The sequence below is a fragment of the Molossus molossus genome, unplaced genomic scaffold, assembly GCF_014108415.1.
Source record: "Molossus molossus isolate mMolMol1 unplaced genomic scaffold, mMolMol1.p scaffold_m16_p_14, whole genome shotgun sequence".
In the NCBI taxonomy this organism is placed as follows: domain Eukaryota; kingdom Metazoa; phylum Chordata; class Mammalia; order Chiroptera; family Molossidae; genus Molossus; species Molossus molossus.
In genome coordinates, this window is record NW_023425349.1 from 37735847 (window position 1) to 37752132 (window position 16286).

Sequence of the window (16286 nt, forward strand, 5' to 3'; positions counted from 1 at the left end):
TATTCTCTCAAATATCTTCAGAAAGAGTGGGAAGGGGAGACAGAGAGAGAGTGAGAAACATCGAGGTGAAAGGGACACATCGACTGGTTGCCTTTTGCATGACTCCAACCAGGGCCAGGGATGAACCACAACTGAGGTACATGCCCTTAGCCAGAACTGAACCTGCAACTCTTTGGTCCACAGACTGACGCTCTAACCACTGAGCAAACCGGCCAGGGCGGTATTAGTGTTTTTAACTGGACAATAATATGCTCATTTAAAAACAGGTCATCATTTGGAATGTGAGGCTCTTATTTAGTACATTTTTGTTTTTTATTCAAGTAACAGCTAATATTCACTGATCATGTTGGACAAGGAAGAAATGATTTTAATATTTTAAGAACCTTAAATCTCCTTATAACCATCGCTCCCTTGTGAACCTTTTTCCTTCTGGTCCCTTTTCTAGGTATGTGCATGAATGTATTTAAAGTTTCACACCTCAGATTTCCAGTCCCTAGTAAAATGGGCCAAACCAGCCAGCGCTGAGATTGCTTCTTAATAGAAAAGATACACTTAAGTTTGTTAAAGTCATGTTTTGCCCTGTGATACCTTCTATTTCTTGTTATTTCCTAAATCTGGAGTTATCTTCTTCTGTTAGGTTTCTGTTTAGATTTTTTCTACCAGTATTATATCTTCTACAGAGTGAGGCGACGGCGAGATCAGGAGGATACCCTAAACCAAAGATACCCTGAGAACAAAGAGAAAAGAAGCAAAGAGGACAAAGAAGTTCAAAACAAGTACACAGAGAGAGAGGTGTCAGCCAAAGAGGATAAGCCCATGCCGTGCACACCTCAGAAAGGGAAGCCAGTGAAGGCAGCTGTTGATCTGGGGAGAGAGAAAATGCTCAGGCCACCAATGGAAAAATGGAAGAGACAGGATGACAAAGACTTGCGAGAAAAACGTTGTTTTATTTGTGGACGAGAAGGGCACATTAAAAAGGAATGCCCACAGTTTAAAGGCTCTCCAGGTATGGATAACAGTCACACTGATTTTCCCAATCACACCTCAAGGGAAATCTCTTTTTTAGAAATTGTTACTGTTTTAGTTATATTTATTTCTGTAACAAATCTAATGACTCAAAAGATTGTGTTTCTAAGAAAGCGAAATGCTCCCTTGCCCTTAATTCTGATCTTTTATGTCTTAAAAACTTATTCCTGGTTTTATTTAGAATAGCAGTTCTCAACCTGTGGGTTGTGACCCCTTTGGGGGTTGAACGACCCTTTCACAGGGGTCACCTAATACCACTGGAAAACACATATTTCTGATGGTCTTAGGAACTGAGATACCGCTCCTCTATCCATCTCCAGGCGGTCCGCCCACATGCAGATACGCCCACATACAACATGAGGAACTGTATTAAAGGGTCTCGGCATTAGGAAGGTTGAGAACCACTGATTTAGAGGCTTATGAAAGTCATTTGGTTGACTCGTTAGTAAGATAATTAAGGAAATGAAAACCTGGTCATTTCTAGTACCTAAAAACTATAGCCTAAGTGACCATAAAATAAGTTATAACAAGCTTTGCTACTCAACATATGCACTTTTGAAATCAAAGCACTGCCCAGCTACAGAGGAGGCATGAAATTATCTCAGGAGGCCACACTGTGTACAGTGAACCTCTTGTATTTCTATTTAAGTACATTCATGCGCATGCACAGAAAAGGGACTAGGAGGAATGGGTTTTACAGTTAACAGTTGTTCTAACTGCAGAGGAGAAGTATGCAGGATTTTATCATTTAAATATTTTTCTGCAGTAAGCATGATTACTATGAGGAGGAAAAAATATATTATCAATCAGTAGTTCAACGTAATCCATATCTCGCTCCTTTAAGTTGTCGGATCAGTATTAAATGGGTCAAATATCCATTGAAGGTACCTTTTTACAGACTTAAGAGTAAGGGTACCTTGTATATGTATAGTAAGTTATGATTTACAAACAATTTATATACTCTCACTTCCTCAGAACAAACCTGTGAATGTGGAGGTATAATTAGCTTAGAAAATCTGAGACATAAATGTTTTCTTAAAATAGTAACCCTATTTCTGTCCTCAATTGTATGTTTGTGGACAGCATACAAAAAGTCAACACTGCTGGCAATTTCCCTAAAATGCTCACTCCAGTGTTAATGTTCCTAGAACACTAATACCCCTTCCCCATTTTATTACATCTGCAATATGGTATCTTTCTTTTTAAGGCAGGAATGTTTAGATCACCTGTACTTTTATTTTTTCAACAAGCTTTATATTCAAAGAAGTATGTTTTTTAATTATTGATTTTAAAATAGGACTTTGATGTTTATAAAAGATACAGCTTGCCCTGGCCGGTTTGGCTCAGCGGTTAGAGCGTTGGCCTGCGGTCCTGAGAGACCCGGGTTCAGTTCCTGCTAAGGGCATGTACCTCGGTTGCAGTTTGTCCCCGGCCCTGGTTGGTCGTGCGGGTGGCAGCCATTCGATGTGTCTCTTTCACGTCGATGTCTCTCTCTCTCTTCCTCTCTCTCCCTCCCACTCTATCTGTGCAAAAAATGGAAAAATGTCCTCGGGTGAGGATAAAAAAAAAAAAGATACAGCTTGCCCTACTTCTACAAATTCAAATTTAAGCTCTTTTGCTCTGATGTGGGACAGATGCCAGAATAAAATGATTTTCTTTTATGACTATATGAGGTAAATATTTTTAAGAGAAATTAAAATAATGGCTATAGCTAACATTCATTAAGTGCTTAATATAGGTCAGGCACTATTTTAACAACTTTACATGGATAATTTCATCTGTCACCACAGCCCCATCAAATGTGGTATTACTGATATCCCCATTTTACAGATGAGGAAACTATAAACAGTATAGATAAGATGTAATGAAGTTTTGCCAAAGTTAGTTTTGTAGGCTACCCTTCAGAGGAACTCAAGGTCGGTGTTAACAATAGTTTGCAGCACAATGTCATTGTGTTCCTTTTTGGTACAAGTGGTGAAGCAATGCCTCTGCAGTCCCCAGCATGATGGATTTCTTCCTTCTAGCTAGTAGCAAGTTTTAAGTTGTCTACTAGTGAAGCTCTCAAAATAGAGCAGTGATTCTGGCAGGCTAGGGCAGCCACAGATCAGAGGGAGACGGGATATCTTGGGGAAGAAGTGGGCATTATCCAACCAAAGGAAAAGCATTAGAATCTTGGTTACTTCAGAATGCCATATGTCCACATGAAATCAAGTAGTTGTCATGTTATAAAAGTAAAAGAAGGTAGGAATGGGGCTGGACTGTGGCGAATTTCCTCCAATAGCAATGAAAAATAATTAGCTGCTTCTTCCTTCCTATCTAAAAGCTATGCTGCTCCCTCTTGTTTCTTCAAATTAGTATTTTGTCCACATGATACACTGAGTGGAGCTTCTGTCGTATCAACAGAAAAATCCTCCTGTGAAACTTTATAAACAGGTGACTGCTTTCCATTTATAGTAGGAACAAAAAGTGCTGATTTCTTTCTCAGGTATGTTTAAATCAGGTTGTGTATATGGATCCCCTTCTTCATCTAGTCCTTTGAGATCAACTGACACATTTGTTCAGGTAAAATTAGCTCAGACTTGAGCAAGAAGGCCTTCCGCCATCTGTCTGTTATTCAGCAAACATTTACTGGGTGCTAGCAGCTCTGTGCCGGGTCCAAGAGGTGCCGGGCAGGCCCAGGCCCTGACTCCTTCCTTCCTGCTAACCCCCCTGGCTACCTCACTTTGCCCTCAGCAGTGTGGTGAGGAGGCTTGCTGTGCCCAGGGTGGCAAGGTGTGCTTTAAGGATCCCTGCATACGTGTCTTGCTGTAAAATTAACTTGCAAAGCTCTACCACCCACATGCCTAATTTCAGCTCTTCTTGGATATGGTTACAGTTTTAAAGCTGTTTCAGATGCTATTCCTTTCGATTTTGTAAACCAGTGTATTTCATTTTTTAGGCAGTGCTTTTACATGAAGACAAAAAGAAACAAAAAGAAACTATATTTTTGAGTCCCCAGTCAGGTATGTGGGTTAAAAAAAACAAACAAATGTGTGTTATTTTATTTACTGCATAGTTTACCACATGCCTTTTGAGATACTTCTTTTGAATAAGTGGTTTTAGCAGGGATTGGACATTAGAATCACTTGGGGAACTTTTAAAAATGCCCTGACCCCATCTTCATTTCCTAAATCAGATTCTTCGAGGGTTAGGCTTGGGCCTGTCTGTGTATTTTTTTAATGTTGTAGGTGATTTATGCCATCCCTGAGAAGGAACCATAGTCTTCCACGCTTTTTGTTTCTGCTTTGAAATTAACACTGTGTTGTCAACAGTGTAATCTCTTCATGTAGATTATTCGCTGCCCCAAAGTAAGAAAAGAAAGGAATCGTTAGATATATAACTGTTTACATTTAATATAAATTTAATAAACTCTTATTCTGGGGGGAAAAAAAAAGAAAGGAATCGGTCTGAACTCCACTCTCTCTCACTAGGTCATTTATTCATTCATTCAAATATTTAAGCACCCCACTGCTAAATCAGGGCATGGGCCTAAATACTGAGGATACAGCATTGAACCAGCATAACCCCTTCTCTCATTTTCTCTACATTCTTGTCAGAGAGAGACATAAATATTTCATGTGGTGACAGGTGCTAAGAAATATAAAGTAGGAAAAGGGAAAAAGAATGTTGGAGAGAGAGGTGGCCTCTCTGATCAAGTAATATTTAAATTTAAGCAAAGAATCAAATAAACGAAGGGGCAAGCCAAGGGGAAATTGGAGTTAGACTGTTATAGCAGACCTGAAAACAGTCTTTGTCCTCCAGCATCACTGAATGGAATGAGCAGGCAAGGGTTGTAGGAGGTGAGGGGTGAGGTCAGGGTAGATGAGTGTGGATCATGTAATGTAGCACCTATTGATGACATTAAGTCAGAGCGTTTACTGTATTTTGAAGGTAGCACCAACATGATTTTTAACAGGTTGGATGACAAAATGTGAATCAGAGATGACATTTTGATACTTGGCCTGAGCAACTAGAAGAATGGAGTTGATTTTTTTTCTGCTGGGGAACAACTCAGGAAGAGCATATTGCGGGGAGGAAGAGAGTATAGTTCTAGACATGTAAGTTTAAGAAACCTGCTAGGTTTCTGGGTAGAGATGCCTAATAGCCAATTCAATATACAATCCTGGCCTTTAGAGCAGAGGTCCAGGCTACAGATGTAAATTTGATTATTATCTGTGTATAATAGTACTTAAAGGCCTGGGTCTGAGTGAGATCGCCTAAAAAGTAAATGCAGATAGAAAAGAGAAAAGCATTTGGAGACTCAGGTGGAAAATAAAGGAGACAGCCCTGGCCGGTTTGGCTCAGCAGTTAGAGCATCGGCCTGCGGTCCAGAGAGACCCGGGTTCGGTTCCCGCTAAGGGCGCGTACCTCAGTTGCAGTTTGTCCCCAGCCCTGGTTGGTCGTGCGCTTGGCGGCCACTCGATGTGTCCCTTTCACGTCGATGTTTCTCTCTCCCTCCCACTCTATATCTGTACAAAAAATAGAAAAATGTTCTCAGGTGAGGATAAAAAAAGAAAATAAAGGAGACAGAGGAGAAATGGTCAGTGAGGGAACAAGAGAGCTGGGTCCAAATGGAGAAAGTGCCTCAAAGAGAAGGGTTGGACCAGTTGTATGACTTGCTGCTCACAGGTCTACTGCAGCTGTAGACAGAGAATTAAGCAATGGATTTGTCAATGCAGAAGTCACTGGTGACTTTGAAAAGAGCCGTTTCTTTAGAGTGGAGGGGCGGAAAACCTGATTACAGGGAGTTCTGGTGAAAATGCTGGAAGAGGAATTGTAGGCAACGTAACTTCAGCTGTGGGCACAAAGTGTCAGGTCCCCAGGTCTATGGACAGATGCTAAAAGGAAGGGGAAACGGGGACTTTGAATGCCTTTTTCTGGTGTTTCAAGAGGGCTTTTGAGTCCTGAAATGGAAGGGAGAAAATTGAGGCAGAAAAGAAAAATAAAGTAACTTGAACATGCTAACGTTTTCAGTTTTTTTGGTAAAAAGGGATGACACTATAAACTTGATGTAGATATTCTTACTTCTGGCCTGCAGGTGTCTTTAGTAACTTGGCTTAAACGTGTCTCTCTCTCACTCCTCAACCTCCTTTCATTTCTTCTCTCTCCCTCTCTCATCTTGTTCAATGGAGTAGAGTTGAAGGAGGGAAATTATATAAGCATGTGTAGTCTTTTGAACTTGATTGTATAATTTATGAGAAAAGTTACATTTTTGAATTTTTATAACTTCATTGATGTAACCTGACATTTTTGTATGTCATGTCAAACAACTCACATCTTGTGCTCAGCTTGTATATGTCATGTTATTGCTAATGTGCAAACAACTGTTAGCCTTTAAATTGGAGATGCCTGTATTAGTTGCAGAATGTGAAGAGTCTAAGCTTTCTCTATTATCATGTGTCATTCACTAAGATGTAGCACTCTCAGATCCTCAGCAACCTTAAATCCTGCATTTAATCTTCCCTGCTTTCACTGGCCCGGTGCCAGGGCACAGTGATCTCACCCTCGGGAAACTGAGAGAGCTCCAGGCAAGCAGTGTTTGGTTGTCTCTGCTTTGAACATTGTTAACAAGAGAAAAGTAAATGAAATTATTGAGCTATTTATTTTTACTTCTGTCAGCGCCAATCTCAGTTATCTGAAGTATATAAAATAATCTAAAAAGAAATAGGCATTTAATTTTATGATCTGTGAACTTTACAGGTGGTGAGTTTTTTTATAATTGGAGAAAACATTTGAAATGGCATCAGATCTTTTTACAGTCAGCACTGCCGGCATGGCTCAGTGGTTGAGCGTCGACCCATGCACCAAGAGGTCACTGGTTTGATTCCTGGTCAGGGCACATGCCCAGGTTGTGGGCCAAATCCCCAGTGGGGGAACATGCAGGAGGTGGCCAGTTGATGTTCTCTCCTGTCAATGTTTCTCTCTCTCTCTCTCTCTCCCTCTACCTTCTTCCTCTAATCAATAAAGAAAAAGAAATCTTTTTTACATCTTTTTACAATCAAAATTTCAAAGGCATGAGGATTGAGGCTGGTACACAGAGTAAGGTCAGTGATTCAAAGAGAAACAGAAATCTTCAAAGAATTGCCACCCTTACCCAAAAGGGGAATGGTGTACATGAAAAGATAAAGACAGGCTCGGTGAGAAAATTCAAGAGCAGCTGTTTCCTGGGACAGTTTTGTAATTGTTCTTAGTAGAAAACATGGACTCAAAAACAAAAAAAAAATGTGCTACTGGGAAACCCCCAAAACCAAATAGAAAGAAGTGAAATGAGATGGAGCCTGTAGTGAGATGATTTAATTGACAATGAGAGCAGCTATGAAAGATGGATGAAGAGGTTGACAGGCTGCCCCTGGAAGCAACTTTCAACAGATGAAAACCTATGGGAATCAACTCCACTGCAGTTTATGGGATTGTTTCCCATAGATCCTCTGAGAGTTTGATGGTCACATGGTTAGCATATGTAAACAAGCCAAAAGATTGTTGTTTTTACAAGCTTCAGCCTTGAACAGACATTTCCAGAACATGTTACATAGGAAAAATACTGATTCCTGCTTAGTTTAGACGTGCCTTTTGCCAAGGATGAAATGTTTAAGAGCACTGGCTCTGTCAGATTGCATGATAATTTCTAACTTTGTAATTTTGAAACACCTACTTACCTTCCATTTGCTTCAGTTTCCTCATCTGTTCTAAGGGGATAATAGTATTAGCAATACCTGATTTGTAGGGATGTTGAGAAATCCATGGAAAAGCACTTTAGAAAACAGCACATGCATATAGCAAGAACAGAGCAGAGATGTGTAGGAGTGGTAATTCATTGATATTTCTGCAAGGATATGTCAGCACTGTCTCTGCTAAAGGTTTCACACATCTTGCAAGTAGAATTTATAATTTTATAATTTTTTAAGTGCTGGAGGAATACAGATGTTAGACATTACCAATGACAGTAAGTTAAGATTTCTGTGATCATCTTCTAAGTAAGAAACTGACATTTATAAATCTTTTGAACAACTATAAAACTTAAATGTACTACAGGAAAAAAATTAGTACACTACCAGGGAAAAAAAAGTTTTTTGTGGTGAAAATCTATCCTTTCCAATAAACTAAACTCTTCACATAAGTATATGATAGCTGTTAAAACTGTCAAATTTATCCTTGATAAATTTACCCAAATTATCTATATTGTTATAAAGGTGTCTGACTATAAGTAGTATTAAGTTTCCCCAAAGCTCTTCCTTCTAACCAGAATCTGTTGGTGTGGACAGCCCCTGCATTTGCATGTGGACTGTATTAACCTTAGGCAAAAGGTTAGCTTCTCTGAGCTCCAGATGTCTCATCTCTAAAATTGCAGTAGCACCATCTGTCTCACTGGGTGCGGAAATGATGCACCCAGTTTGTAGTAAACCAAGTTCCCTTTTCTCTCCTAATACCTTCCTCCACTCCTTTCCACTAGGTTACATATAGTTATTAACTCCTACATGAGACAGTAGTGAATAGAAAATGTCACGAATTTCCTTGCTCTTCATTGTTTCCTCCCTTGCCCACATACACACGGCCATCACAGTACATTAGATGTCCAGTAAATTGTACTGATTAGAGGTATACTCATTTTGAAGGAACAATAAAGTGCAGAATGGTTAAGAATGTGAGCTTCTAAAGTCAGACATACTTGAGTTTAAAATCCAGCCCAACCATTTACTGGCTGCATTACCCTCAGCAAGTTTCAAACCTCTCTGTGACTCAGTTTCCTTATCAATTGGGGCTAACACCTACAGGGCAGTAAGGATTAATTTCATATATGTAAAGCACAGCATCTGGCACATACCACTCAATAAACTGTCTCTAGTCTTGTTACTGGGATTAACAGGAAATACCAACCTTGCTATAATTTATTTAACTTATAGGACAAATATATAATGGAATTTCTTTATAAAATGAAAATGTAGAGATTAGAGAATTGCAGTTATAAACTGATTTTTATGCATAAGTTAATTACTCTGGCATAATTATATATAACAATTTATTTAGTATGAAAATCTCAAGAAACTAACATTTCTGATCCTTAATCCTCCCTCATTTTTGTAAAGAAAACCACTTTTCTAAAGAAACTGGCTCTTCATTTATTCCATTTTAATTCCATGAAATCTTAAAAATTAAAGATGCTATAAAGAAATTAATGGGGCCCTGAACAGTTTGGCTCAGCAGTTACAGCGTCGGCCTGCGGTCTGGAGAGACCTGGGTTCGGTTCCCGCTAAGGGCACGTACCTCGGTTGCAGTTTGTCCCCGGCCCTGGTCGGTTGTGCGGTTGGCAGCTACTCGATGTGTTCCTTTCACATCGATGTTTCTCTCTCTCTCTGTTCCTCTCTCTCCCTCCCACTCTACCTGAACAAAAAATGGAAAAATGTCCTCGGGTGAGGATAAAAAAAAAAAAAAAAGGAAAGGAAAGAAAAGAAATTAATGGGTATCTTTTTTCCCTCATGATGATGTATATTTATACAACTTATTTCCTTGACCAGAATGTTAAAACTTATTTTTTTAAAGTGCTATTTATGATAGTGAATTTAATAGAATTGCATTTTTAAAAACAGTATGGAGAGAGCTTATTATCTGTGAATTTAGATCACCCTTTCAATATCCAGTATTCTTGATATTCCAGTATATGAATATTATTTAATCGTTCCCAATTAAGGGACTATTTTCAAATATATGATATATGAATGTCTTCAAAACCTTATTGCTTACATACTCTTCCCCATAATATTGAAGATCTGTATATCTCCTTGTATATTTTTAAGTTGACACAAAATTTTTCTTCATAGTTGCAAAGCTTATAATTTTGGTGGGGGGCGCGGATTAAGAATATTAGCATTATAAAATACAACTTCTAAATCAGCCTTAAATGTATCAAATGAAATACAAATATTATTGCAGAAACTTTACATCATTTTCTTTTTCTCCTTGAGTACCTTTGTTTCACTTCCACGGAATTTTATTTTAAGATGATATATTTTTTAAAATATGTTTTTATTGATTTGAGAGTGGGGGGGATGTAGAGAGAGAGAAACATCAATGAGACATTGATTGGCTGCCTCCTACACCCCCCCACTGGGATCGAGCCCACAACCTAGGCAGCATGTGCCCTGACCAGGAAAAGAATAATTGACCTTATGGTGCCTGGCATAACACTCAACCAACTGAACCACACCGGCCAAGGCAAAATGATACATTTTTATCATATATTTCAAGCACTTTATTGATTAGCCTATCATACTTATCTGCAACAAAAAATATGTATGTAAATTGGAATTGTAAGCTTTTAAGTCTCAAAAGTGTAAAATTTTCTTCTAAGTTGTTTTTACAGTTATTAGAACAATACAATTGATCAAAGCAAATGTTGCAAATTTAGGTTTAAAATTAACTTTTTATGGCCCAGCCAGTGTGACTCAGTGGTTGAGCATCAACCCATGCACCAAGAAAGAGGTCGAAGGTTCAATTCCCAGTCAGGACACATGCCAGGGTTGCAGGCTCCATCCCCAATAGGGGGCATGCAGGAGGCAGCCGATCGATGTTTCCCTCTCATCGATGTTTCTATCTGTCTCTCCCTCTCACTTCCTCCCTCTAAAGATAAATAAAAAAATTTTTTAAATTACTTTTTATGTTTACATACTAAAAATGGTTGTCGTGTAATGAAATAGATGGTATTTCTCCCAGTGCATTTATCTGTCTTTGGACCAATACTGCTTATTGCAAGAATGAAAACATTGTTCCTTATTATTACTATTTCTTTTTGTTGTTGTTGTTTTAATGGTTGGTAAATATTTAGAAACCTCAGTAGTCTTCACTGATAGCAAATTAAAAATAATAGAAATTATTTTAAAAGTTTGGGAATGGAAGATGTGTTACAACAGTGACTCCTTTTTCATTCACTGACCAAAAATCACAATGTAATGTAGCATCAGAAATTATTTATGGTATTATCAATTATTAATGTAATTTTACAAAAACCAAAAATTTGTATTTTTATTAGAGGCATTTGCATTTATCACACACCATCATGTTTGCCTTCTTACCTCTCCAGGTCTTTTCACTCCAGGGCAGTGTACCACATTAAGATTTGGTTGGTTTGGAGATATGCCTGTCTTTTATAGTACAGTGATCTCACCCTAGGAAATGGGCAAATACAGTAAGAGAAGAATTGTGAAGGGGGAGTTGGAAAGTAAAGTTGGTGTGATTCCTAGGAACCTGCCAAAGGGCTTGGCTATGAAGGCATTCTCAGAATTCAGATAGAAACTGTAAGGTCAATTCTTTTAACACTCTTTCCCCACTTGTCTTAAGTCAACTCAGGAATACATATACCCAGGTTTGAAGATCACTGTACATAAAACACTATAAAGAATATTTGTATACTTGTTTGGGTATATATAACCTCAAGATAAATTCCTAGTTAGAATGAATGATGGGTTTAAAAATATGTACATTTGAATAGTGGGACCAATAATGCCAACTCATGATTATTGGCAATCCCAGCGAGTCATTCACAATCTGTTTCCTACTCACTCACTTCATTACAATAGTCTTTTTCGTTAGTCTGCTTGAATTTCTATTATTACCATTGAACCCTAACACTTTTTACATATTTGCATTTGTATTTCTTCATGTTCTACCTCTGCACTTCTTATTAGAGTAGTCCTCTTTGGTTTTAGTTCTTTTTACGTAGAAATTCATTCATGCTTTGTCAAATGTGTTACAACATCCTTCACCACCTTTACCCCCAGTTTATTTATTCTTTCAACCTCATTTATGATTTGTTTTGCCGTACAGATGCTTGTTTCTTTCTTTTAGTAGTTTGATCTCAAGCAAACTTTTGGGTAGTTTCAAGTCATGCTTGCACAATTTTATGAATTTCATGTTGTTCCCCCAGATTACATTAAAGTTCATTTATATTTTGTTTCTATTAGTTTTGCAGTATCCTCAGGTAGGCTGAGATTTATTTTTATATATAGGGGGTTACATGTTTATGTGATACAGTAATATGACTATTAGTACCATTAGAAAAGAATGGTTTCTTAACACTTTAGGGAAAATATAAAAAGATACACATAAAAACTATCCATCTACTAGAGAATTGGCATTTTTTTCACATTTCAGTCTCTTCTTTTAGTAAATGATTAAAATAGTGAAAGTGCCCTTTCACTACCACCCCAGGTCCATTCTGACAGTCATGTCCCCCTCCATCCCAGAGGCATCCAGTATTATGAGTTCAGGAACCCTTCCCTTCTTGAAAGCTCTTACATAACATACTATCCTTGGTGAATTTTAAAATTTAAATGACATAGCATGCTATATAAAATGATCTACAACCTACTTTTTCATATCTATTTAACAAAATGATTTTTAAATTTTATACATATTGCTGTGCATAGATTTAGGGTGTTTTTTTTTATATAGGATTCCATCATATGAATGCAGAATATTGTATGTATCTATTACCTTGTACATACATGGGCACTTAGATTGCATCTGTTTTTTTGCTGTTATGAACAGTGTTGTGAACATTCTTGTGTGAGTGTCCTTGAGCATAGGTGAGGGATTCTGTAGGGTTTGTGTACCCAGAAGTCAGACTGTTTAGTCATAGCATATATTGTTAACTGTTCTGTGGTGTGGTTTTTATTAGTAATCACTGCTGAAACTGTACTGAAATGATGTCACTCTAACAACCTGTCTGCATTTAAAAAGACTTGACTAGGCTTATGTTTGATAGATCATGTTCCATATACTGTAGACTTTTCTATTTCTAGCCTAATTACTTAAGTCGAAACAAGTGACCATTTCTAGTGTGAAAAGTTTCTATGAATAATTAACAGTAAGAAGTGATGTTACGGATTGTGCGATGAAGTGAGGCTTACTTTATTTATGTTGTGTTTTGTTTCTTCCTCTCCTCTAGGTAGCCTTTCCAGTAAATATATGACTCAGGGAAAAGCCTCAGCGAAGAGGACCCAGCAGGAATCATGAGGGAAGGGAAAGGCAACGTTCTACATGGCCACTCAGGCGTTCCTAATCACTTTGAAAATTAGGTTCATTTTACCGGACTCAGAAGCATAGATCAACTTAACATTTAATGAAAATGTCAGATTTTTTTTTAACTGAATGAAATTCATAATAAGGAAAAAATTTTAATGTAGTCTTATGTACCACAAATCCTCATAGATTTAAGGATTTTAATAGAAAGCCATGATGTATGTATTTAAACCAGGTTTTAAAAAAAAAAAAAATGTAACTATGGGCCAGTATTCAGTGAATACAATTTCGTGGTTTTTAATTCTTTCAAAACACACTAAAATGGTGTGCTGATAAACTCCAAGTAAATTAATCCTTTCTTTCCTGTAAATCCCTTTTTTGTTTTAAAGAGGGGAAATTATATTTATTGTTGTTTACTGAATCCTGTGTGAAAGTGTGTCAAATATGTGTGAACTGCTACTACTGTATTTACAATTTACAAACCTTACTTTATTGATATTTGTAGAAGTGATAACATGAACATAATTATCTGTTTATGTGTCTTCCATGGATGAGCAATGCCAATGAAGGGCTTTTTGTTTTTCCCCCCTCTCTAATTCTAATTAAGTTGACATATTACTCCTATGCTCATAAAAATGAAGTGAGGAAAACAAGTAGTCCTGTTTGCTGCTAAAAACATTTTCAAAGGAAAAATGACAAATAAAAGTTCTTTTCAATTTTTATGATATTCAGAAATTAGGGTGGAGAACTTTAAAAAATCCCTGGAGATTAAAGAGGCCATCTCTACCAATCACAAGTTTGGTTGGTGTCATTTTGAGTCTGACTGGAACCCTTATGGAAATGTTTCTGTAACTTCACAAGCCCTTCAGAAGTAGTACATGGTCAGAACTATGCTTCAATTTGATTGTGAAATAAAAGCAAAATTTTGACCAGTAATTGTATCCACATCCCTTTCTAGTGAGAATCCTAGCTTTATGAGGAAAGTAGATGAAGGGTGTGTATGGGCAGTACAGATCCGTGCCTCTTTATCTCGTGCTCCCTTCATTTGTGCTCATGCAACCTGGTGTTCATTGATACCCACTGTGGCATGCACTGGGCGGGCGCAAAGAGGCACAGTACGTAGGGGGACGAATACGTAGAGATGCAGGGGGTGCTTGCTGGGCAAGCGTTCCCAGAGAAGAGAGAACTCAAAAAACACACACCTTTGGCCCTTCTTTTAAACAAATTACTTGAAAACATTCCAGCTAAAGAAGAATCATATAAAAATTAACTTCAGAATTGGAAGTTGTGGTAGAAAGAATTCATGATCATTGCTCACTCAGTTTGAATGAACACAAATGTAAGTGAATTATGCAGTCTGGGCTGAAACTCTGCTTGCTCTACATGGCTTTCCTCAGCTGCTGCTCTTTTGAGTTCCTTTCTTGCCCTTCATGCACGCAAGTCAACTTGACTGGGTATACAGTTCTTATCACACTTTTTGTGCAAAGCCTGTTGACGCTCTCTCCTGGCATTATAGCAGAAGACTGAGGCCAGCCTTTTTGTTCCCTTGTAGATTTTATTTTTCTGCTTGGGTACTTCCATGTTTATTTATCCCAGTAACTTTTGTCTTAAACAAAATTGAATCCAGTGTATCTCCCTACCCAAGTTTTTTATTTAATCAATTTGAGAAAGTATCTGTGGTCTTAATTTTTCCCTCTCACGTTTGTCTTGCCCTGACCAGTTTGGCTCAGCAATTTGAGCATCAGCCTTTGGACCAGAGTCCTGGGTTTGATTCCAGTCAAGGTCACGTACCTTGGTTGCGGTTTGGCCCCTGGCCCTGGTCAGGGTCATGAGGGAGGCAACCAGTCGATGTGTCTCTCTCATGTCGATGTTTCTCTCTCTCCCTCCCTCCCAATCTATCTGAAGATAAATGAAAAAATATCCTCAGATGAAGATTTTTAAAAACATACTTTTGTCTTAATATTCCTCTCTCATCGTTTTCCTTCATGCTAGGAAAATGTCTCAAATTTAATCTCCAGAAGACTGGCTTGATTTTCAGTGTCATTCTGTGTACTGTTTCTAACAAATTTTGTCATTTCACTTCTGATTTTCTTGACTGACTTTACCCACCCTCCTTTTCTTCTCATTTTAGTTTATTTTTATTGTCTTCCTTTTCATAGAAACCATGTTTTCTTACATCCTTTTTGGGATGTTAGTTTCCTGCATTCTATTCTGATTTCCAAAGTAGATTCTACCTACTATATTACATTTTTTATTTTAATTCCCTCCCACTGGATCCATTAGTGGGACAGTGACCAATATTTGCCAGCAGACCTGGAGAATAGATTGCCTTTGGTTCTCTGTTCCCTTTATTTGGTACAGACCCTCTCAGTGCCCCTGGGGGACAGATATATCTGCTCCACACCATGTCCAGTTCCCAGGGCATAGCTATCTTTTGAATGCAGCTGACCTGTCTCAGTTAACAGGCTCTACAAATGCCCATTACTGGGGTTCTTTTTTCTTTCAGGGAAAAACAAATATATGAAATCCATTTTTATAGCCCCAATCAAACTTATTAATCTGTTGCTCAGTATGTACAATGTCAAAAGTGTGCACACTTCGAGGTGTTATTTAAATGTTCTGAGATAAGCAGTTTATTTTTTCATCTTAAAAGGTATTTCACAAATGTTTTGGGTTTTTTTTAATATTTCTCAAGTAGAAAAATATGTGGGTAGCTAGGTCAAAAGGTTCATAGTGTTATAGGCAAAAAAAAGTTGAAAAGCAAATAGAGAAGTTAACAACCCCCCATAAAACTAAAACTGTGCTCCATGCTTTTTTCTTTGAAAGCAGGTGTGTATGGACAGCAGTCAAGACTTGAGCAAACTTCACTGTGTGAAATTCTGGACCATGTGGGTCTGGCTCTGCCAGTTTTCCAGTTAAGAGTGTGGCACTCCCCCTAACCTGTTGGCAGTTGTTTCCTTGAGTATAAAATGGAAATCATACCTATTCTTCCACATTGTAGTGAGGATCAGTTGAGATCTTACTAGGAAAAGACATTTTAAAATGTCTGGAACCATGAAACTAAATCCTGGGGTGCAGTCTTGAACGATTCCCTGTTAAAAGTTTTAACCTATTAATGGAAATCTAAAAACGGTTACAGCTTGCAATCTCCTTCAACCAGTTCCCACCCTCACCTCATTTCGACACCACAGAACAGCTGCTGCTCT

General features: G+C 38.0%; 1 protein-coding gene across 1 annotated transcript in view; it reads left to right on the forward strand.

The window, feature by feature from the left end:
* Positions 1-14016, forward strand: part of TUT7 (terminal uridylyl transferase 7) — a 56856-nt gene extending 42840 nt beyond the window's left edge. Inside the window, exons 25-26 of the mRNA XM_036261437.1 lie at positions 681-1006; positions 13007-14016. Coding sequence (XP_036117330.1) covers positions 681-1006; positions 13007-13074 — 394 coding nt within the window. The 3' untranslated portion in view covers positions 13075-14016. The remainder of the gene's footprint in view (positions 1-680; positions 1007-13006) is intronic.
* The last annotated feature ends 2270 nt before the right edge of the window (positions 14017-16286 follow it).